The sequence below is a fragment of the Electrophorus electricus genome, chromosome 21 (genome assembly GCF_013358815.1).
Source record: "Electrophorus electricus isolate fEleEle1 chromosome 21, fEleEle1.pri, whole genome shotgun sequence".
NCBI classification, from domain to species: Eukaryota; Metazoa; Chordata; class Actinopteri; order Gymnotiformes; family Gymnotidae; genus Electrophorus; species Electrophorus electricus.
The window spans coordinates 8522532-8547428 of NC_049555.1; the positions used below are offsets into that span (position 1 = coordinate 8522532).

At 38.7% G+C, this 24897-nt stretch overlaps 3 protein-coding genes across 4 annotated transcripts; all 3 read right to left on the reverse strand.

Annotated features, from left to right (window-relative positions):
• Positions 1–404: 404 nt before the first annotated feature.
• Positions 405–1718, reverse strand: ascl1b (achaete-scute family bHLH transcription factor 1b). The gene is made up of 2 exons (XM_027013843.2): positions 1107–1718; positions 405–1001 (listed from the first exon to the last, which is right to left on the reverse strand). The coding sequence occupies exon 1, from the start codon at positions 1716–1718 to the stop codon at positions 1113–1115; it is 606 nt and encodes a 201-aa protein (XP_026869644.1). The 3' UTR covers positions 405–1001; positions 1107–1112.
• A 2944-nt stretch (positions 1719–4662) lies between these two features.
• Positions 4663–7003, reverse strand: si:ch211-210p4.6. The gene is given in 8 exon segments (XM_035520688.1): positions 4663–4966; positions 4969–5178; positions 5286–5368; positions 5370–5478; positions 5547–5593; positions 5595–5949; positions 6758–6847; positions 6988–7003. Coding segments are annotated over 8 exon segments (1188 nt in total). The 3' UTR covers positions 4663–4688.
• A 5975-nt stretch (positions 7004–12978) lies between these two features.
• rassf7b (Ras association domain family member 7b) lies at positions 12979–24604 on the reverse strand. Of its 2 annotated transcripts, none has more exons than XM_027013818.2 (6): positions 24498–24604; positions 17181–17339; positions 15998–16881; positions 14240–14396; positions 13834–13941; positions 12979–13293 (listed from the first exon to the last, which is right to left on the reverse strand). In XM_027013818.2, the coding sequence occupies exons 2-6, from the start codon at positions 17281–17283 to the stop codon at positions 13262–13264; spliced, it is 1284 nt and encodes a 427-aa protein (XP_026869619.1). In that variant the 5' UTR covers positions 17284–17339; positions 24498–24604; the 3' UTR covers positions 12979–13261. The 2 variants fall into 2 exon arrangements, with proteins under 2 accessions (XP_026869619.1, XP_026869617.1); XM_027013816.2 differs by lacking the exon at positions 24498–24604 and adding an exon at positions 22681–22943.
• Between the last annotated feature and the right edge of the window lie 293 nt (positions 24605–24897).

Sequence of the window (24897 nt, forward strand, 5' to 3'; positions counted from 1 at the left end):
CTAGCAACTTTTACAGTTTGAAATAATGCATTAGATATGCTGAAACTGAAATACGCTGGAGACTATTAGTGGTTTTTAATACTACTTTTACAATCAGATGGAGCAATCATATATCTAAACAGTTAGAGTAAAACATCTACAAAATAGCCTTATAGTTTACTTGAGCTCAGTATTATAAAACTGAAGGAGTTTGTGACTCTTTCATAACCACAGAAGTTAAGGATCAAGGGTTAGATTTCTGTGCTCATTCTCAGTCTCTTGGTTCAAATTTCAGAAACACAGCTATGCCAAAGGGGCATACAAAGCGCAACAGACCAGGTCTCAAATATGTCAAACAAGAAAAAGTTTCTGAATAAATAAAATCATCTTTATTTTACATAAAATAAGTGTTCTCTTTACAAAACAATTACATATACATAGGTCTGTATGAAAAGACACAAGTGCACACTTTTATATAAAAGCCATTCATACAGTACAAAAACATCACTGCTTATCTAATATGCATGCATTTTTATTCAGTTTGCCTGTAGGGAATGCTACAGCCTCAGTCTGTTTTCCTTGATGCGCACACACCCACAAGCACCATCCAGCGCACCTAAGGTGGTACCTCTATCATAAAGGCTACACCACAGCTGTATTCAGCAACTCTCTTATTCAGTAGTCTCAGCACCCAGTATGTTAAAAGATCATTTAAGTAATCTAACAAGAAATAATATTTACTGGATATTGATGGATATTCCTTGTATTTTCCGCGCTCAACATTTGCAAGTTTGTGCTTTTGAACTTGTCTTCAGCACAATGTGGGTAAGTCGCGTGGCTGATGAGCACAAAAAAAAAAACAACTTTGTTTCGTGCGCCAGCCGGAGTGATCCTCACGCACTGGTTGGTTTTGCGATTTTTATTCATTAGTATATTGGTTAGTGCGCACTTGTGATGAACACCGAAGAGGTTCTTCAAAACCGCTGTCCTTTTCAGCACCATTGAAATGAGTTTTTCATCACCTGGATTGGGGTTACAGAGAAATGTGAGTTTATTTGTGGTCCATTATATAGACAAGCGTTATATATGAAAGCAAACTAAGTGCGATATATTAGGAACTGCATTACCTGTGACTAGTACCTGTCGAACCATGTGGTAAAGTCCAACAGATCTTGCTCCTCTGAACTCAAATGCTCGTAACTGCCCTCGTCGGAAGAATAGGTGGAATGAGGTGACTCCGGACCCGCAGAGTACGCGTTTGAGACAGCCGGTGACGGCACGCCGCACTGAAACGCGGCAGACACAGCGTCATGTTCGTCTAGGAGCTGCTGAAGCGCGCGGATGTACTCCACTGCAGATCGCAACGTCTCCACTTTACTCATCTTCTTGTTGGCCGCTCCGTTGGGAACATGTTGACGAAGTGTTTGGAAGCCCATGTTCACTTGTTTTACTCTGTTCCTTTCCCGCTCGTTACGCCTTGCCACAGCAACCGGCTGCTGCTGAGGGATAGAATATCCAAGGCCGTTAAAAGTCAGTCTGCGCTTGCACCTCAGGCGCTCCGGACTAGTGGAGCGCTGTCTTTTCAGCACTCTGGACTTGCTGTCCTTCGGATCTGAACAGCTGCGCTCTTTGGGTAGTTTCTGTAGAGGTACAAAGCTGTCTGACAGTTGAAGGCGGTATGGACCGTGACTGAAATGTGCCGCTGTGATGACGGTGGTCTCCATTTCCGTAAAATGCATCAAGTATAACCGAGGTAACAAAAAAGTAAGCACCGAAGTTGTGCACAACAAAAGACCAATAAGAATGGCAGTGCACCGCTCTCGTGCCTTTCGCGTGGCTCACACAACCGGAACGCAAGAGGAATTTGTTAGATGTTGGTGGCACCTGTTCAACAACCGATTTGAAAGTGATGGGTGACACGCGGTCCTTTTCAACACGCGCACCACATCCCCACCCCCTTTGGAGCTGCACGCTCCCTGAGAAGACCCCGCCCCACTGAATGATTCCTTGGCTCTGCCTTCACGAGTCGGGCGCGTGGCTTTGAGGATTTGAAAGAACCCATTCTGCGCCTACCCTGCGCCACGCGCATGAGCCGACCAAATTTACATTTGGCTGTGGTCATCTCTCCGTAGCTTATTAGCCAGCTGAAGCTTACTGAAAGATAGTACTTAATGTGAGCTGTCAGTTTGATGAATTTCAGTTATTCAGCTTTGATCAGTAACACTTTTATTTTTTCTCTTTGAAGGATTTAACAGTCTACGGACCAAATAGGTTAGGTCTCCCATGCTTAGACCCCACTTTCCAGGTTTGTTAAACTAAGTCAACACAGAAGGTTATTGCTGATACATTTTAAAACTAAATGCTTGAGTAAAACAATGGGCTGTTTCTGCAAGGGTAAGCCTAATTTTAATACAACAGGCTACTTTTCCTACCGGAAATCAAAGCCAGCATCTGAACTGCATTTAAGAAATCAAGCAGTTTAGAGTTATCACACATAAAAATGTAAATAGTACTGTTAATCAAATTTATTTGTATATGGCATTTAATTTCTCTGTATTAAATAAATATAGGTAGAAATACCCACAGGAAAGACAAAGCCTTCCTAAGAGATTTTATTATTACAGTCTTATGGCTCTTGGTCGTTCTAATTGATACACTTAACAAACAAACTCAACAACAAGAACAACAACAACAACAACAACAAACACCCTCTAGTGGCAGGAATAGTTTCTTTATGAAGGATGTAGTGACATTTTCAAAGACAAAAGTTTTGCCTTCCAACAAAATCCAACTAAAGAACATGGATTATTTAAACATAAACATAACATTCGTTAGTAAGTACATTTAATGGCTAAAATCACATTATATTTGATTCAACCCATTTTATTTACTACTTTCCGTCTGTCTTCTTACAGGAAATAGAAAACACTTTATAAAAGTTTGATTTTACATATATTTCAGGAACCTGAAATAAAGGTTGTTTTGGAGACAGTTGTTGCCATTGTCCTTCATTTAGACCAGTGGAACTGTTGGAAAAATGAATGATTTAAGAGTTTTTAAAAAGTAGAATTTCTGTATTTTTCTGGCAGTTTATAAAAATACTGGACTGACAATACCTAGTGGGAATCAGCAGCTCAGTTCTTCAGGTGTGTCCACTGCAACATGTTTTTTGTTTGTTTGTTTTTGTTTTTGTTTTTTTCCTAGGGCACTGTCAAAACAAAAACATATCTGTATTGAACAGATAGATCAATGTCAGTGTAATATCTTATATGTATGCTTAGGAAAATATACAAATTTGATTTTACTTGTATATCTTTTATATTTTCTTATAGAAATTATAAATTAATGTTTTACATAATGAAGCTGAGCATTTTTGTGCCCTAAAACTGCAATAATAGACAAACCCACAGATGTTAAATACAGTAAAGCAGCATCTTTACATTTAGCATCACTTTTTATTATGTTCCCAACCATAAATCATATATTACATGTTAAAATTTTCAGATCCAGAAGAATCTAACCAGTCTTTCCAGTCTCTCCACTCAAAGCAGTCTGAGCATCCAAAAAGGAGCATATCTTGATGACAAGCCTGTGAAAACTTTTTAAAAATATTAACATGTACTCTGTGCTCCCTTGAAATAATTCCAGGTGTGGATTTCTTTTACAAGTCTTGGGACTTTCCCTTCTAAATTCTACTGTTGTTCATGATGGGAAATGGCAGTGGTAGCTCAGTGGTTAAGGTACTTGACTTATAATCAGAAGGCAAGCTGCCACTATTAGGCCCCTGAGCAAAACCCTTAACCCTCAAGTGTAAAATCACTTATAAGTAGTTGCATAACACCTTATAAAGCAAGAGTATATGACTTCATAAATCTGGTTTTATAAACCATTCCAAGATTTGTTCTTGTTGTAAGAAAGTTTAATGCTGTAATGCACTATAACAGTTTCACAGGTTATAATGCATTATAACTTTGGTTTCTCAAACTGACCATGGCCAATTATTTTTAAAAGTATATAACATGTGTAAATAACATATAATATAGTATTATACCAGGTATTTAAAGGCTTTAAGTGATGCAAATGTGCAAGCAAATAAGAAAGCCCTTCCTGTTTCTCTGTAAACCTTGAGTACTTTACTGCATTCCTTATATCTTTTACTACAGCACACTGGAACCTTCTTCAGCTATATGTATGTATGTATATATGTATGTATGTATGTATGTGTATATGTGTGTGCGTGTGTGAGTGTGTGTATGTATGTGTGTGTGTGTGTGCATGTGTGCGTGTGTGTGCGTGTGTGCACACGTGTGTGTGTGTGTGTGTGTGTGTGTGTGTGTGTGTGTGTGCACGCGTTATAATGGATTATAAGATCATAACCTGTTAAGAGTGCATTACAACATGTCTAATGTTCTTATCAACAAATGTTATATAATTCTGTTATAATTCTAAAACCTGACTTTAAGAAGTCATACACTCTTTCTTTGTAAGGCATGTAGCTATACATACAAATTAGTCATTAGACAGGTTTATGGCAGATATTATAAAGCAACATTTATGCCATATAATACATTACAAATGCATTTATAGTGCATTATAAATACAGGATTCAAAGGATGTGTTACCAGACTTTTCAGTGGAGAGCAAACTGTAACTGTACAATTTAGTACAATCAAGACAAGGCCCACAAGTAATAAGAGAGGAAGACAATTTTACCTGTGGAAGAACTGGTAAGGTATCTCAGGGAGGAAGTAAACTTGGACATTGATGTCTTCCAAGTTGTCCTCTCCCCACATCTCTCTGACCTTGTCATTGTTTGACAAGGAACTGGGGAACAGACATGCATCATCTTGGAAAAAGGGATTTGATAGCTCCATTTTTCCTGGATAAAACTCTTGTGCTTTAGAGTTGAGAGAATCACTTTGTCTGGTTGGTAAACAGACATCAAAGTGCTGCAGCAGTGTGAGAAGACTCCCAGCCTTCTTCTTGTTCCAACATTCTCCTCAACCAGATCTTTATCATCAGCGGCTAACCTCTCAAGTTCTGTTCATACCATGATGCGTATGGCTGTATTGCTCAGTGTAGCTTTATCCTTGAAATCAGTTATCCAACTGTTGCTGTGCTTTTGGAGTGCATTCTCTGACTTCAGAATTTTGCTGGGAATACTGGTTATCTTAGTGACCAAATCATGTCTTACAATGGCCTGTCTCAAAATAAATCATACATAGTTTTGAAAATGAACTAGTTATTCAGGTATCAGAGAAAGTATCCAGTTATAGGTCTTGTATATGTAGATATTTAAAAACAGATCTTCAACAATGAAATGAGGAATGATGGTTTAACAAACACTGTGTCCTTCAAATCTGGGATTTCCATGTACCACATAATGACTGTGCAGGTACTGAAGAATATATCTCACCTTATCATGGTCCAATTTATTGTGTTTGTTGTTTAGGTGATACAGGATATCATCTTGAGTTACTATTCCTGTGAAAAAGCCCCCTAATTTTAGGAAAGAGTAAGAAATACTTTTCTTTGAGGAGCAGCTGTATATCTAAAAAGAGAAAAACACTAATCATGTTGAGGAATGTCACCACAGTGTAAAAGGTCTTGAAGAAAAATATTGAGGTACTGTCTGTCCCTCGAAAGGAAATGTGTCTTTATCTAAGACCACATCTTTGATGTGGGCTTGTAACATCTTGATTTCTTCAGACTTTGTACAGTAAATAGGTATAAGATCAAGGACATGAATATAAGAAAAAAGAATTGTTGTGTATCACTAAGCACAACTAATAATGTACACTTTACAAGGCATTAAACACTCACCTTCAATTTGTACTCTAAAAGTCGGTGGGGGATCATCCAGTTCCTGGAGGTTTCTCATTTGGTGTTCTAGGCTCTCTTTTCGCTCTGACAGCATCTGTTTCACCTTCTGTACAATATCTTTCTTCTTCTCACACACCTCTGTTGCCTCTGCATACAGGATCATGTTAACTGTGCTGTAATACCTGGAAAGATCGATGGCAAGGATGACAAAAGCCTAAGGTGTTATGAAGATGTGGTGGGTGATGTAGTATTCCTGCTGCCCAGCAAAGTCCCAAAAGATGAAACGAACTTCGTCTCGATCCACTTCACTGATGTCAATAGCCACAGTACAAGCGTTCTCAGCCACAGAAACACGACCACTATGCATCAGGCTACGACATATAGTGGACTTTCCTGCCATGGTGGATCCAAGGAACATGGTCTTAATAATGCAGTCACTGAAGGAACTGTTGTCTAGCATGACAAAATAGCTTTGAATATCCCTTAAACCCCCTCTACAAATCTCTTCAGGAGGCTTTCTGAGGGGGTTTGCCCTTTGCCTTAAATGCAGTCAAGTTCTGTGACTGAAAGAGGAACTTGGAAGTTCTTCCAATTAGTTCTTTTCAACAAAGAGGTCTTTTAGTTGACTAAGGCCCACCAAAGGCTTACAGATCCTTGAGGCTGTTGTTGGACAAGTAGAGATAGGTGAGGCTCTGACATGTGTTTGTATCTGAAGGTAGCCTACAAGCTTGTTAGTGCTTATCTTAAGAAACTGCAGTCTCTCCAGAGATAGGAAAATATTATCAGGTATGTTCTTGATAATGTTCTGATTTAGTTACCATCTCACCAAACACCATAGTTCCCTAATCTCCTGAGAAAACTCAGATATTTCAGTCCTGGACAGATTGAGCTCTGACAGTTTAGACAAACAAGAGATACCAGTAACATTTCTAAGTCTGTTCTTCTGCAGGTTTACCCTGGTAGTGTGCTGACTTTTCTTGAATAGAGCAGGAGGAAGCGATCTGAGTTTCTGAAATGTCCTCCTCCTTTCTGCCATTCTGCCATTCTAAGAAATACATCAAGAGAGTGATCACATTGGGCTAAATATGGTTTTACAATACTACTCAAAACATGGTTGGATTAAATGGCGAAGTCCTTTAAACTAAGTTTTTTTAATTCACTTTTAAACATTTAAAATGTACTTACCATTTAAAGTAAGCATGCTAATAAGGAGTTGGTTTAGAGAATTTCACTTTGCGATGTCACTTTGTGCTGAGTGGAAATCACTTCCTTGTTCTCTTTCATAGGAAGAGCTCAGGAGCATCATGATGAGATCATACAGCAAAGGATGAAGCTTTCTTCCTAGAATTTCTATCAGCTTTAAAATATTTTTTCTAGTGTGGGTATCTCACATAAAACATTTTATTTTTATATTATTTTAAACATGAGACCTTAGGGTGCCATTTTACTTTCATTTTTCCTTAAATATTTTTAAAGTATTTCTCTAAAGTTTCTGTCACATAAGAGGTAGAGTGATGTCATAAACTTTCAACCAACCAACACTGCACATTATGTATAAGTCACCTATTCATTTATGTATGTATATCATATGCTACACTTAGTAATGTAGGAACACAAAATCACAATCAGAACAAACACTTGTGAATCTAACAAAACTCACAACTTATATGCACTTAAAGTTACATACAGTCTACATAAATATTCAGCTAATACACTGAACACGTTATTTTGCTCTTTCTGTTCTATCCAGTGTAAGTTTTTCCCCTGAAAAAATCAGTGGGTTGTGTCTATGTTCAGTTACAGAACCGATAAATATTAGTCTTCTATGCAAGGAACGTGCTGCCATCATGTGGCCATTAGAAGCAACTGCATTAAACAGAAAACACGTACACACCCAAACACACAAGCGCACGTACACACACACACACGCATTCCAGAGAAGCAGGATGTTTCGGATATGGATCCTTAATCAGCTGTGCTAGCAAAGTTCTAGGAGATGAAACGAGTTTATGTTCAAAACAGATGTTTAGATCATAACACGTATTCTACAAGGTGTTAAAATTACAGCTAGATGAGTTATTTTTCCTGTAGCAGTGAAAACCCAAAACATTAAAAAATAGCATCTGTTAAGCTTCCTGTAATAAGTCTCTGTTAGACTTTGAAATCCAACGTTGTCAACAACAAGGAATTGCTGGTCTTCCATGGCAATTAATTCCTTTTTTTAAGCTTGTTTTTTGGTTGCCTACTTTGTGCTTTGCACTGTCTTTGAGGTTTTTTTTTGTCTTCTCAAAGTCTTTCTACAGGTGGCGACAATGTACTAACAGGGGTCTAACTTTTTAATTCTGTAGTTTTACTGCTATTTCTGCATACTCAGTGGGATGTCTTAAATGGTGTATCAGACCAGTAGTTGAGAAATCCTTGGCTGTCCTACCTCCTCTTGAAACTATGCTTGAGCAAAGAACTAAATTGTAGATATTTATTTATTTATTTATTACTTTTTGCTCAAAATTTTCAGCCATAATTCTGCTTTAAAAAACAACAAAAAAAATAGTGTGAAAACTTAAAGTGCATATTAAAGCATGGCAATATGATAATACGCCTTTAAACAGTTCATTTATTCTTTATTTATCTGTGCTTTATTTTCATTTCCTTACATAGTTGACTTGTTTATCTGATCCGAGTATTTAATATAAACCTGTAGAATCTTCTTCAGTACTAGAAGAGGTTGATTTCAAAAGGTATCTGGGCAAATGCTGTTAAATAAATAAGGAAAATTGTTCATAAAAGATGAAGTTGCTGAACACAATTATGTGAAATTACAGAATAATTAAGATAAATATATAAATAGTTCTCTTTTTCTAACACACAGAAATGCATAGTCAAAACAATAGAATGTGCAAGAATAAAAGAAAGTTATGAAAAGAGCCTGGACTGCCTGAACCAAATTGGCTTCTGGTTTCTCAGTTGGCGGACCCTTGCACTCCTGCGTGTGCAGTGAGGAAGAGGGTGCTGCCTTGTAGTGGAAAGTCTCAGGCGACTGGAAGTCAGGACGACCTCAGCCAGGAGATCCGTTATTTCATCTTCGTCTATCTCGCTCTCCTCGAGAAAGAGACTATTATTGGTGTGACCATTTTCACTGGTACATTCCTCACACAACCACTCCTCAAATGGCAAAGTGGGGTAAGGTGGGGTAAGGCATCCTGTGTGGTACTTTGCAAAATTGAAACAAGTATCCTTATAAATGCCATATTTAACCCTGAGTTCATGCTGCATTGTGCTCGATTGTCCCACCTTGAGTTAGACAGAGCAGAAGAGCATCTGGTGCCTCCAGTCACTCCTTACTTACACTTACTTACACTTACTTACACACACACACACACACACACACACACACACACACACACACACACACACACACACACACACACACACACACACACACACACACACACACAGCTCAACCGCATCTTCTTCCTTTAATCTCTGATGCTGAGGGAGCTCCACTTTAACATCAAAATCACACACCTTAATTTGTCACTCAAACATGATCCCAGCCAAAATAATTTTTTTTATGTGCAATACACAAAAACACAGAGACACATAAGAAATATTCAAAAACAAGCATAAAAACTCAGCCTTACTATTGTTTTAATATCACCTCCAACACAACTCTGATATAGGACATCAAATTCTAGTCGATCCACAGGACAAGAATTTGTAGTCTAGAAAGAAAATGGTCCGTTACAAACTTAAACACTGTCCATAACTACATCAGTTAGTTCAATTAAAATCACGAAAGCCAATTCATCCATAAAATACTATTATTAATGTGTATTTCCATGCAGTATTCTCTCACGTTGTCCCATTCAGTAATGCAAGCAAAACAGTAGAGGTGTTCACACTTGTGTGTCCTGGCCACTGGCTGCCCGCTGAAGGGATTCAAAAAGATGAGGCATTCTACGGCATCAAAACCGGTATTGTCCATCATCAGTCCTTCACGATTAGGATTATCCATCTATAGCCTCACGTCTGATAAAGTAATATGCATAAACACAATTGTTAGCTGATTATATAGCAGCAACGCCGTTTTTAAGCATACTTAAGGGTTGCTGATCGGTGAAGTCCCTGCCTCTCCCAGAAAGTACACAAGGTTTTTAAATATGCGTCCGCTAAGGTGCCGTTCCAAAGGGTTTCAGTTAACGCGATGTTTACCGTTTACCGTCAGGTAGCTAGCTATCTTAGCTAACGCTATGTAAGATAGGTTACGTTTGCTAGCCACGTAACCTACGGTTTAACAGCTAGGTTAAGTTACTGAAGACAGAAACAAAGAATTCACATTTGATTCTTAGCTAACTAGCGTTAGTTAGCCAACATAGCTAAATTACAGTAAGCACCGTCAGAAGGAAACTATTTTGTAGCCCATTATTTTTGCTAAGCATCTGTATTTGCATCAAAAAACTGAGGAGTGCAGATTAAATAGGAAAAGTAGGTAATACACCAGTTTACAGTAATTTGGGTTAAAAAAAAACCTAAATGATAGTAAAGCGATCGTGTTTACATTACGCTATGGAAACGCGCTAGCCTATTCAGAAGAAAAACAATTCATCTTCAAACTTAAATACTATTGGATACTGTGGATATGACAAGCGCCTTTTAACCTCGTAGGTAGTAAAATGTCTGTCTATTGGATGAAGTTACTATCAATAATACTCAGTAGGCGTGTTACAGTGTAGGCTGCCGGAAAGTGTGTCCGACCTGTTGTCGCTGTACAAAACATTACAGCAAGCTATCTCCAAGTTTATTATAGTGAAGGTTGATCCCGACTTTGTTTTGCCGTGTATAAACGCTTCTTCAGTTGTGATCAAAGCATGAAAATGAAGACATATAAATTTAGTTATCATACTAAGTTTCATGTGCATAAATGCAAGCTTACTGACATAAATCCTACGTGTTTTTCTTCCTAGAGAAATATATTTAAATACTTTTAAGTCTTGTGAAAACAAGCTATAAAACTGTCAATGGACTTTTGATAGTTAAAAGAGCAGTACGTCATTTTTACCACCAAAAAGTAGCGAACAAAATCTAGGAAAGTGATTATTTATCATTTTTACTTTTTTTCCCCTATAAAGTGCAATTCACATAAGACGAAGAGTCGAATTGTTTTGTAGTCCTCAAACGAGCTATCTTATGCTTGATAGAGCTCTACATGGAAGTGACCATGTTTAAAATAGATTTAGTACATAAACATCTCTGAAACACCCAGACTAGTTGTCATTACAATGTCTGCATCATAATGTAAAGAAGAATCATTGGAAAAATTACTTTTTTGCTCCTTTCAGATTTTCATGTAAATAAAAATATCTAAGCTTTTTCCTGTATACTGCTGTAATAATAATAATAATAAAGAAGAAGAAGAAGAAGAAGAAGAAGAAGAAGAAGAAGAAGAAGAAGAAGAAGAAACTTGGGGGACAATACTAAAAGACACACTTGAATACAATTGCCAAAGTCACAATATAGCAATGTGGTATACACTAAGGAGAAGCAGTGTTCCCCTTGCTGTTCTGCATAAGCCTAAATCCTCTCAGCTAGATCATAAATAAGAGTGGGTAATGATACAGATTCAGGAGCGGAACATCCATCATCCACCTCCTGTACAAGGATGACATCAAGCAAGACTGAAAGTGACAATGACTTATTGATCCACCAATATCACCAATATCTACAGCAAGGACATTGGTATATAATTCAGGCTAGAAAAGTGTGGTCAGCTGATAGTACAAAAGGCAACGTGATCAGGACAGAGGGAACTGAACTTCCTCAAGGCTGTAGAACAAATGTCGAGGACAACTACAAATATCTAGGGATTCTCCAATCACCTGGAAACCATTAGGAAGAAAAGACAGCAACATTCATGTACCTCCATAAGGTAAGGCAGGTGCTCAAGAGTCAGCTGAATAGGAACAATAAAATCAAAGCCATAAATGCGCATGTCCTGCTGGTCATCAGACACCTTGTAGGCACAATATGCTGGCCAAGAGAAGAACCGGAAGCTACCGATGTCAAAACCAGAAATCGCCTCACAATGCAAGGGCACTCCATCCAAAATCCAACTGTATATAAGCAAGCAAGAGGGAGGAAGGGACCTTCAAAGTGTAAGATCCACAGTCCAGGTTGAGTAAAAAAAAAACATCCATCCAAGAAGTGGTCCCCTGGGATGAGCTGTTAAGGGAGTGCCTCAGTCAAATGGAGTATGTGGTCAGCATGGAAGTAGAGGAGGAGCTGAGATAATAAAAAGTATATTTGTAGGCTTGGGCATTGAATACAAAACCCTAAGGTAAAGCCTAGGAATTAGAACACAGAATAGAGGTCCTTGTGGGTCTCTGGGTGCAGAGCACATGCTTTGTTGCAGGTGGTTTCAAGGCCTCCGTGAAGTCTAAGACAGATCATTCTGGACTGTTCCTGTGAGAAATAACTTCATTAGTACTGGGAAAGCTAATTTTTTCTAAAGGTTCTGTGGTTAGTCAAAGTTTGCTACCTTATCACCAAGGACAGAGTGGTACAGAAGAGCAACTTTATCTTGCACATGTTTGGTGGTGTGAGTTGAGATCTTCGTTTAAAAAATATCCAATGGGATATAATGGTGTCAAGCTTCAACTTGCATAATGATGGATCTCAATTTGCATTTATTGAAGAATATATGCTTTGTTGGGGGTGTAAAAGAGGGTGGGGCGATTACATAATCACTCCTGAAAACTGTACAAAGTTTGGTTCTTTGTGTGATTTGTCAGACATTCTCCGGAGGATGCCTCAATGTTTGTTAACATTGACCTGCAATAAAGAACAGGACCAGCTATTCTCCTCAACTAATTCTCAAGTCTGCATTCCAATAGATGCCAGGAATGACATCAATCTCAGTCCAGAAGAGCGCAATACTGTGCTGCACCCTCAAAAAACTTCAAGGCCCCTGGTAGAATATATATATATATATATATATATATATATATATATATATATATATACACACACACACACACACACACACACACACACACACACACACACACACACACATACATATATATATATACACACACACACACACACACACACACACACACACACACATACACACACACCTTCTTAAATGTACAGTTATTATTTAAAAAACACATTCAGGCATGTTTTGCTGTTTAATTATGCATGTCATTTACAGATGTATTTAGATATCATGAAAAAGAAAAAAAACAAATGTTTATAAAATACATTCAACAGCTTAATCTGTTTAATAATTAAAAAGATAACAATATTTACATATGTGTATTTATGCTTACAAGCAACATTTTCACAAACCAATTTCATAAAATGATGCAAAGAGAATACATCCTGAATAAAAAACAAAATTGTCTAGACAGGCTATAAAGTGAACAGTGAACAATTCCCCAGGCTTGCATTCCGAGCTTTATCGCCATGACACTTCTCTTGATGACAAGACTGCAAGACACAAAAATGGATTGAGCTTTCCAGAGCGATAAAGGATGAAAATAACCATTAATGTCTCCGTTCACTTAAAGACAGGACTTTTTAGTTTGCCTAATACCTTATTGTATTTGTGCCTTTATAACAGATGAGAGAGTATTAAAAAACCAGACTGGAAAAAATAGCAGTAATTGGATCAAACCGGATCATTTTAGTATTGTAATGATAATATTTAAGACTTTTTTATTCAAAATTTTTCATAGTCTGGAAGCTACAAAAATGCACATCCAGGGACTGATGAAAGATTGTGTTGTGTTTATCTATTAATTTTTCAGTCAGATTAGTGCTGTTTTACAGCGTACAAATCCCCAAAGGAGCGCACACGGACCAGAAGAGCCAACAGAAAAGAAGGGAGGAGCCAAGAGAAGGACAGCGAGGAGAGGGCGTAGCCTGGGAGGCAGGAAGAGGAAGGCTTAGAAGGGCGCTTACAGGCGGGATGCTAGGGGGCGCCAGAGTACTGAGTGTCTGTTACTGGCTGGTTTCACACATACACACCCTCTGGATGCAGACTGGAGACCAGTGGGTTTTGTAGGCTGCGAGGGTTACCCAGGATCTGCTTGGCAGTGGTGCGAGGGTTGAATTCCAACACTGAATGGTTTGAGTCTGTTTAAAGAGAGCGGGAGACATGGGGCATTATGTCTATGTCATTGTACAACAAATTGTACAACATACTTTATTCTTAAGCCAAAGGTTTGGCCTGAGCATTCAGGAGATAAGCTATGTCAATTTCATCTTGAAGTGACTGTTTACTTTGTCAAGCTCACATGGTTTCACACTATAGAAGCAATACATTACGTGCAGCAAAAGGCTATTTAAACTGAATTTTTAGGGGGTTTTATGCCTTTTGTCACTACCATTAATTAAGTGTGACTAATTTAGGATTTGCCTTTATATCCATTACCTTCATCGCTTTGTCCATCGGGCATGAGGTGAGCTAGGTCTGTGTCATCCGACTGGATGCTGGGATGACTTGGGGGGACTCCTGTCTGCTGGATGAACTGCTGTAGGTTACACTGGCGAAGTTCCTTATTCAGCTCATCCACTTCATTGCTCTTAGCCTATAAAAATAGCAAAAATGATTAGCAAGCTAATCCGCCAAGCTAAATTGCAGTTAGACTCAATCATGTCATTAGGGATAAATAAAGACCGCTTGTCACATTTGATGTAAATTAAGGCCTAATCTAGGAACCAACACCGGAGGCGTTATTGAGGCAATACTTATGTGATGCACATAAAGGATTCCACCAGTAGGTCCTGAGGAATCCATTTATAATCATAATGGGGTCTGCAATAAAATCTAGATTAATCTTACTTTCTATGTCTTTCCCATCTGGAAGGGGATGCATTATGAATGTATTTATTTATTTATTTATTAGTTATTTAACAAAGCATTCACAAGGAGGCAGCAAAACAAAAAGTAAGATTTTTACAGGAACTTGTACCATAAACATGTTGCTTATACTTTTTTTTTTCTTTTTGTCTTCTGACAAAATCGGTTTTCTTTTGTTTAGTTGGTTGGTTGTTGTGTTTTAAGCCTCATGAGGTTGACAACTAAAATTACATTTTTCAGTCTGTAGGTGACTGCCTCCCTGAAGGACATGTGAACATTATGCCTTCCTAAGAAATTAAGGTAGAAGAGACTGATGTAGTAGATGTTTAGCGTGTTCACAGCCCTGCGGTGATATTAGTCAGGGTAAACTTATCACATGATATTTATTTAGGTATTAAGTATACGTCACTGTTTACACAGTGACGCATAATTTTAAACAAAACAATGGCAGAATTTAAATGAGAGTGTGTTTTATTTTAAATAGTTGCTAAGAGACAGTGGTGATGAGCCTGATCAGTTGTCCTCATGAAAAATAAACTAAACAAAAACCTAAGCAAAGCCAAAGAAAACTAAGGTCAATATCTCCATGCATTGCATACAGAACAAACAGGAAAAGATATTCCCCTAGCCTAAAGAAAGAGGGTCAGTAACCACATAGTAAGGCCTCTAATATGGCACTTTTTGTTTCAAGTCTCAAAGGTTTCCAGGACATGGACTAAACTACTAAATTACAGTGCCAGTATTGACATTATTTTATTATCTGTGCTTGTACTTAATCTGGGCCTGGGAAACTGGCCCAAATAGCTTTATGTAGGAAAAATTAAACTTTTGGGAGAAGCGTAGCATTACTGGCTTTAAAGCACCTTGCTTAAAGGCACATCAGAAATGGTCATTGAAAGCACATTTGAAACTGGAGTCTGCCAGTCCAAGATCTACATTTGAGATATTTATGCAGGGAAACTGAGTCCTGCTGCACAATATTCTATTCCCACTGGGACACAGAGACTGTCTAATTCAATGAATTTATATTCCTTTTTGAATGATACCATATCCAGGTATGGTGGACATCAGAATAAAGACTAGGCATCAAGAGGTAAAAGAGGTAAAAATGCAAAACAGGAGGTAAGTGCAGAGTAAATGATGTGTATAATTAAGTAGTTTGGAATCAGTACCATTGTGTTAAATGGTGGCATATTACTGACTGCCTCCTTTAAATGTCTCCCTTTACAAACAAGTAAAAAATTGCAAACAAGCAAAAAAACACCCAACAATTTTTATTATGTACTCTACAAAGTTCTAAGAGTGAGGCATTGACATACTATTGCATACCTGTAGCAGGTCTACTACCACCTTGAGAGCTTTTTCTGTTTCCTCAAGGGAAAGGGCCAGCTCAGAACCTTGATGCTGTGCACTATCTAGCTGTCCCCTCATCTGCCCCAGAGACTCTTCCATGCTTGCCCGTGTATAACGAAGACCATTCTTCCTGGTCTCCACTTGGAGCCGGAGGTTTTGCTCAAGTCTCTCAGACTGGTTTCCAGTCTCATGGATCCGGCGGCTGTGCTCATCCAGAGAAGTGTGGAGCTCCCTGAGCTGTCTCAGCATCTCCTGCTCCCTCTGCACTTCGGCGTGGTACTCAGACTCCCAGTACTCACCGTGGGCCAGTTCAGCCTCGTTGCACCTATATGCCTCTCCCAGGTGGCTCATTTCCTCCTGCAGGTCAGGGAACAGTCCAGGAGGCCGGGGTTGCTCCAAAACCTGCACCTGCTGTTCCAGAGCCTCCAGATGGGCCTGGAGGGCCTGCAGCTTCCCCTTCTGTTGAAGGACCTGCCGGAAAATGTCCTCTTTGGATGGCCCGACTTGGGCAAGGGATGAGGACAGTGCAGAGGGTTCTCTTGGGTCCAAAGGATCTTTAGGCACCTTTTTGAGCTGCTTAGTATGTGTGTGTATTGAGGTAGAGGGGCCCAGATTGAAGCTGAGAGCCTTCTTGGTGTCTCTCTTCTTCGGGGCCTCAGGCTCCAGGAGCTTGGGAATAGCAGGCAGTTGGTCTAGGTCGGAGCCCTCGCTGCTGGTGGGGCCAGTGCGGCGTAGGATGAACTGCACCTCACTGCTCAGCTGGCCCAGTTTGGCCAGGGATTCCAGGGGCCGCTCATTAGCTACAAGCTGTCGCTCGGTGTCTCTTAGCTTCTGGATTAGGACATAGCGGCCTGTTTGCCCTAGAGAAAGAAAAAAAATTAAAAGATATTTTAACGGAGGCACAGATCTTGTTATTCAATAAACACACACACACACACACACACACACACACACACACACACACACACATATATATATATATATATATATATATATATATATATATATATATATATATATATATATATATATATTTTAATTGCAATTTGGTGGTAAATACACTATGTGAAAAGAATTTTAAACATCAAGTAAGATATTAGTCAGCCAAAAGAAACCAATACCATTAAGATTTTTCCCTTACAGACATATTAATCCATACCTATTGCCTGAGCCAGGGCAATGACCACATCCTGACAGGATGTCTCCTCTGATAAGCCACAGACAACACGCTGCACCCCATCCACCCACACCTTTAGCTCCATCTCTCTTCACCCGCTTCACTCAGGAGCCCGTTTCACATGGTCTCCTTTTCAGTGTCCTGTAGGAGAGAGGGAAAACTTGACCTCAATAAACTCGAGGGAATAGTCACATCCAATATGTTTAAATTCTAGGGGTTTTTTTTAAAGGAAAGTCCACTACTGTGTCTCACTAAAGACAAATACAAAAAAGTGCACTGGTAATGCCAAAACATATACAAGTCCTGGTGCTGACAGAATATTTCAGTTACTTTCTTTCAGGTAACAGATCTGAAATGGTTTGAAAGCTATTCCAAAAGTGTGATATATTCTCATTTTACCAGAAGAAAGCTCTGAGAGTGTCAAGTATATCAGAAATTTGTGAAGGACTGGTCAAGACAGTAACAATGCAGTTCATAATATTTGTAAAACTATTTAGATGTTTAATTTCTCTGATGAATTTTTGAACCAAGTTAAGAGTTAATCCCATCTGACTACCTAGAACAACGCATCTAGATTAGTTCCCTTTGAGCATGTAAATGTATGAAAATGCAGGAGTGACATACATGACAGCAGTAACACAGCAAATGCCTGAGAATCTGAAATCCTGGAAGTGCTCATAACGTCATCTCAGAACAGGGACCAATGGCCGAGTTTTTTGTATATTATCTCCACACACTGCATTCCAGCGTGACTTGTCAAGGAATGCTGCTTTGCTAGTCTGAGATAATTAACAAAACCAGGACACATGCGCCACTGATGAGCTATGACGTCAAGCAGCAAATAGTTCACAATGTACTGATGATTTTTGTTTTGTACTGGTATTCTATGCAGCGTCTATTTCTACTTCTGTTCTATGGTGCGTAATGCAATCTGTTGTTCAATACTATACACAGTATGATATGATACATTGATGCTTTCCACAGGAAGGGTAATACTGTCAACAATTGTGAGCCTGATTCACTGTATCACATTGAGGTGTGCATTTTTAAACCAAATACCTCAAATAACATGCATGTTCACAGAAAACGGAGCTTGTGGTAAAATGGAATACAGATCCATTCCCACTGTCCAAGCAACCCAAAATGAGTCATAACTATACTGCTTACAGGAGATGATGCACTTTCACCTGGAATGAAGAAGTTGTAGGTTATAGACAGAAAAATGCCTTGCACTCAAAATGATAAATTACTCAGTCTCTGCTATGGCAACATGTGATTGAAATATTTATCAGTTGAGTTACTGCAAATCTTTTTCATTCCTTTTAGGTGAGTCAATCCAATCTTTACACTCTGCATAATGAAATATATCAAAATCAGGACAAGCTGCCTTCTGGGCACTGATCAGGGATCAGCTCTTTCCCGCCCTCATCTTCAGGCTTCCATATACATGTTTAAAGGGAGAGCAGCTCCTCAAGACAACACTTGCAAATGTGCGGGTGGAGACTTGCACTGCTGAGTGAGGCCCTAACTGGCCAGCCATTCCCACTAGCTCCTTATGAGGGCAAAGACCAGTGAGAGTGGGGAGTGAATGTGGAGGTGGCACTAGTCTCTACCAACCTTTCACAGTACATGCCTAAGGCAATCATTAACCAGCATCCACATTCCTCTACGCCCTGGAACCGAGCTCGCTGACTCAAATCAAACACATACTGTGCTCTGTGGTAGGCAAAAAGTCAGGCAGCCAGCTATGTTCCTCTCAATTCTACAAATAAACTTGATTTTCTTGCAAAGTTCTATCTAACTTCTGTTTTAAACCTATGGTTATAAAGAGTTAATTAATTTATTTACATTTTATTTATTTAACTTAATTAGCATAGGACAGGAGGGCTATAGTACATGTTCACCGATGTTCTACTGAATCCTCCTGTATATCAGCATGGCGTCTCTCCCCACTGAACACAGTGAATCCCAGGATACCGCTTTACTAAGTTATCAGTAGCAAAATAGTGAAAGAACACGTCGCAGGTTAGAGGGTTTACGTCTGAGGAAAAATGTAAAACTCTTTTATAACCATTATCACATTAGCATCTGTCTTCATGGCTTCCTTTTAAAGGTTTCTATTAATAAACAATGTGAGAAATTTAAAACCAAGGCCTTTTGCCTGACTTTTTTTTCTTACTGTTTAATGTAAAAGGCCTACACACTAATCCATCTGAAATGACATTTTATTCACCCTTATAACAACTAAAGTAGGTTGCATGATTTAACAAAACATATATATATATATAACATCCCATCTGAATATTAACATCAGCTAGAATGATGATGAAATAACTACATGAAACACTTTTTTTACTCTTTCATATTACACCCTGACTACATGTAATGCCAAGATTTGTGTTAGAAAGTAAACTGAATGTCGCCATTCAGTAAGTTTCACTACAGTAATATTAACCAGACATCCCTAAGTAATATTAACCAGAAAAGCACAGTCCTTCAACCATAGACATACAGGCTGTTTGTATTACAGGTCAGCTGCTATGCATCTGACATCATCTCTGAATAAGGCAACAGCAAATTTCCTAATGCCCCTAACCCTAGCCAACCAATTACTCTGTTCAACAGACACTGAAAGATCCAGTAAAATCTTTGTTAGTATGCAGTCTCTGGGATCTGTGTGTAATTATACACCCATTGCCTGACTCAGCAAACGTGTAGTAGATTGAGTCTCTGTGAATGTCCCTCACAAAAGAGGCATCTGTTCTCCCAGCTCCTCTTCTAACCACTCAGATGTGCCTCGGGTAGGGGAGCACAGAGCCAGAGGAAGGAGCCAAACTGAATACATTCCAAGCTTGAAATTTTAGACTCTTCATCCGAGAGCACTATCATGACTGGAGACATCAAAGATTTAGGTGTCCCTCTATGCACAGGGAGTTTAATAAAAGCTGAACATGGCGTGTTTGTGTTTGTGTGTGTATGCTAGTGGTAGTTAGGGGAGTGTTATTTAAAGTAGCCCCAAATTAATGGTTAAAATGTTCATTCTTTATTTCAGTAAATGCGGGTGGGTATATGTGTGGGGGGTTGGGTGGGTGTGTTTTTTTTAAGTGCTACTGTATGATGTAACTGGAGACACTTATACACTGACACTGAAGATAATATGCACTCCTATTTTCCCATGTTTCCCTGTCCACATTGAAATTTGATCTGTCCCAAGGAAGAAACATGACAACATAAACACTAAGAAATAAAGGGCAAACAAGAGAGGCTGGCTTTCAAGGCCTTTGTCCCACACGATGACGTGTCTAATGAGCTACTGAGATGTTTGGACGAAAGTGTGTGCAGACAAATCTTTGATGGCTGCTGCTTAACGGCTGGCAAGATCTGAGAAATGCCCAGCAAAAAATAGAAGGGGGTGTTCTTACTGCCTTATTCTTGTCACATAATGACCACATATGATATCATGAAATAAAACCAAAAAGGTTCAAACAGTGTGAATTCCACAGAGCAAATAAATCATGCAGAACCAGGTCCATTAGTTTCTCACACAGGCATTAGGTTTCGCATATCTGGTTAAAGGGGATGAAACCAGCCTGGTGAAGTCCCACAGCATAGCTAAGCCTTTCTCTTTGTGTGCAAAGGGAGGAGTGTTCTCTTTCTCCTGCGTATATGAGCTCACTAAAGCACGGAAGTAAACAATGATTGCAAGATGAGTATGATACCTTTGGCATGCAGCATTTCAGGTGGATCAGCCTACAGCTTCCTGTCCAGAAAGTCCAAAGTCCCTTTTGAAAATAAACTGCAAAATGAAACTTCCTTCTTGTTTTAGTTGCAGTCAAATTTCAGTTTTGTATCCCAATTTATTTCCTGGGACTTTAGTGTGGTCTGTATCCTGATATAGTGTGTGTGTGTGTGTGTGTGTGTGTGTGTGTGTGTGTGTGTGTGTGTGTGTGTGTACTAATCCGGGTGTCTCAGTACACTATATTAGATTCATAATGTAAAAGAGAAGTTATCCTTCTTTCCACTTTATTAGAGTAGGGATAACAGCTATGCTTAAAACTTTAGGCTACGGATACTGGCGGAAAGCAGACACAGGAAGTTTGTTAATGGGAATAGTTGCAACTGGATAGCTTTGTTGGAACATTCAAATGTGTTTCCATCAGAGGCACCTAACACTGGTCTTGAGGGACTAAATATTAAAAAAAAGTGATTAGAGTGAATTTTCTGAAAGAAGTTTAAAATAATAGCTCAGATGTCTAACCTTCCTGTCTCTATAAATCCACAAAACCTCCAGTAATTTCTTTCTGACAATATGATGTATCAAGTGTTGAAGCTGATGGGTATACATTCCCACCATTGTTTCCCAGTTTTCCCATGAGCTTCCCCAGGTCCCCAGGGCTGTTGATAATGTCTTTATAAATGTGCAATCCTGTCTTGATACATGTGAATACATACTGAAAAATCTTTCAGTTCCAACCAGGAAATAACAGCTCATTTTAATCGTGGATAAGTAAAATGAGATACAAAGAACCCTGTTCTCTGGGAAATCCCACCAGATTGCAAAAAAGGCAGAACTGGACAGTTGAACTGATTTTGTTACACATGTACCTATTACCCATGAATATTGAATTTATCAGGCTTAGTGCTTGTGAGAAATGAGGAAGGAGATTATCCATTTTAGGAAGTGAAATTAGTAAGAATGACACCAAAAAAAAAGTGATTAACCATATCATACCAACCCAGTCAGTAAACAAAAATATTACAAGATGGATAATAACTCTAAATTTCTATAATAACTTTCCCCTTATACTTATATCTAACAAAAATGCTATGGAAATGTTTGTGATGAAGATACACATCTGCAACATCAGCCACAGGACATTCTGCCACTGTGTACAGAGTCAGAGTTTTACTGTTCTAGGTGAGAAACATGACAAAGTCAGCAATTACAAAAGTACATGTCTGCCATGGACACAGGTCACATATTTATAACTCTAATCTAGCAATGTAACTTAAGATCAAAGAGAAATATATGCTATAAACCTTAAAATATGTTATAAACCTTACAATAGGTCAAAGGCATACAAGCTATGGCCTCCAATAAGCAGGAGATCTATGTTGTTTAAGGTGATAAATTAGTATAGTATTTGGTGGGACAAATAATATCCACCCAATTGAATTGGGCAAATGTTAAAACCAGGTTGAACCGAATGTTGAAACCACGTTGAACTGAATGCTGATATACAATTTTTTAAGTTATACACTTACAATTATCATTAACACTGAAAAGACTAATGCTGCACTTTTGTTTTTATTTTAAACTGACCTAGTATATAGCACCATTTCATCACAAACATTATTTTTCTTTGTCTACAGCAAAAAGGCTAGAGCAGACATGAACACCACTGGAAAATCTGGCAGACTTGACGGACCCTGTGGAAGAACTCGACAAACCTGCTGCTCTGAACCAGGAGGCTATATTTACCTTTAAGTTGAAACCTCTCTCCCGTGTGTCAAGCTTTCGTCTCATCATGCTAGGACAATCCAAAGAAAACAGTACTGGCTTCTTTTAGTGCGTCTCAGAATGTAAATTAAAAATAATTAAAAAGAAAAAAGAGTCAATGTGTGTTGATACGGTCCAACAGGTGGTCAGCTGAACTCTACTAGCAGTGGCGCAGTCTTAAATGCCTGAGTTTCTGAAAGTCTCTCTCTCTCTCTCTCTCTCTCTCTCTCTCTCTCTCTCTCTCTCTCTCTCTCTCTCTCTCTCTATGCGTTTCGCACTACAATGCTATGCTGGCACATACTGTAGTCTTTCAATGCTCCTCCCCCTTCCACAGGTGATAGCTACAAACAAGCACTCCCTCTCAGATCTCTCTCTCTCTCTCTCTCTCTCTCTCTCTCACACACACACACACACACACACTTCATACATTTGCACTGGAGTTAAAAATAATGATATATATGATGCAATTGTGTCTGCCAAAAATTAATTAATTAATTAATTTGAAAACCTGTACAGGCACAAATGACAAGACACATTACACATACTGTGTGAACTTCTGATGTTTTAACTTCCTCTCTTGATACAATGAATAGCTATAGTTCCTTTTTCATATCTTTTTGAGCCATGTCAACTTGAAAATGGCCTATAATTTATAAAACTAGAAGGCTCTATTGCATTACATGCAAAATTGCATACAAACTTGCATGCATTCTTTATTAAAGTAAATATAAGCAGATTACACATAACTAAAGTTAAATACTAGAACACAGCAGAAAGCAAAGTCTTGACCAAATGCTATACAAAGGACACATTTGTCACTCAAAACAAATATGAATTCATACTACATTGAAAGAGAATAACAAATGCAAATAAATTAAGCAGAAACCAGTAAAAGGCTCGAGTCCACAGAGCAGGCTGCAATTCACAAATCTTCCTTTCTCAATATTATTAAGTGGGGCACCACAAGAAAGGTGTCGGTAGAATCATTCATAAATTAGCATACAGATGAATGCAAAAAGTTTCATAAGAGTTTTGGCAACAGAGTTGTCAACATTTTGAGGTGCGCATGCTTACAGCTGCTGACAGCATCACCCCATCCTTTGTCTCTTTTCACTACAAACAGAATTGCCTTTTATATAAAACCATGACAACCTCAGACGAGTCAGGAGCCATGACAGAAACAAACCCTGTAAAAATGTCTGTTTCAACAAGGACATGTCCTCCCTATCAACACAGCGCACCTTTTGAGATAACAGACTGTTTCCCGCTGATCTCCAATACAGCAAGAGGACTTATTACCATACTTACTGCCACTGATATCTACAATGGAACATCTTGCACTTGTTACACACTCGACAGTGTAAGCTTCACAGTGAAGTGTGTTTGCAATTAACAATTGAGGAGGCTAATAAATAAACCCAAGACAAATGTTTAAAACACGACAAACTCAGCACATACATCTGTAATGGTGAGTGAGTGTAATAAACAAGTCAAGTCTTTCAGATGGTCATGGTTTGAGCTGGTCACAAGCACAATTCACAAACCTTCCCTTGAACATTTGCAATTGGGTTTATAAAAGGAGAAAAGTTTCCTACTTACTACAAAAAAAAAAAGAAGTCCTGTAAAAAGAATAATACCAGCCAATGTGCATTAACATGCAGTACTGTAATAATTACAGAATATCACATCAAAGACATGTGCTACTTGTGTGAAAAGCACCAAGGTATAGTTATTGTGAAAGAAAATGTATCCTTGAGCAAAAACAAGGGCCTCAGGAGAAGCCTTGTCAATGGACTCACCTCTTCTAAAACCCGATGTCCACCAGGGCAAACAATGAAGATGGAGACAGAAAAGGCAGAAGGACAGACAGAGTGTAAAAAATGGATCAATGTGACTTAGCTAAGGCCTCAGCAGACAAGTGAAGAGGAGCTGCTACTCTTTCCGTTGCCTTGGATACGGATGCTTTTTCAAGCAGGTCAGCCAATAAGAAGCTCAAATGGTAGACACACAAAGGACCATGTGACATGCAGGCTGCCTTTCAGAAGAAAAGAAGACATGGGGAGTGAGGATTATTGACTCACAGAATGGCAGTATAACTCATTTTCTGCTAGTAACCATTGCGGACCACTGTAATTACCGTAGCTGAATGGAAATTGTGCTATCACCAAAAGCATGTTTTTGCATTACAGTAATCGCAAT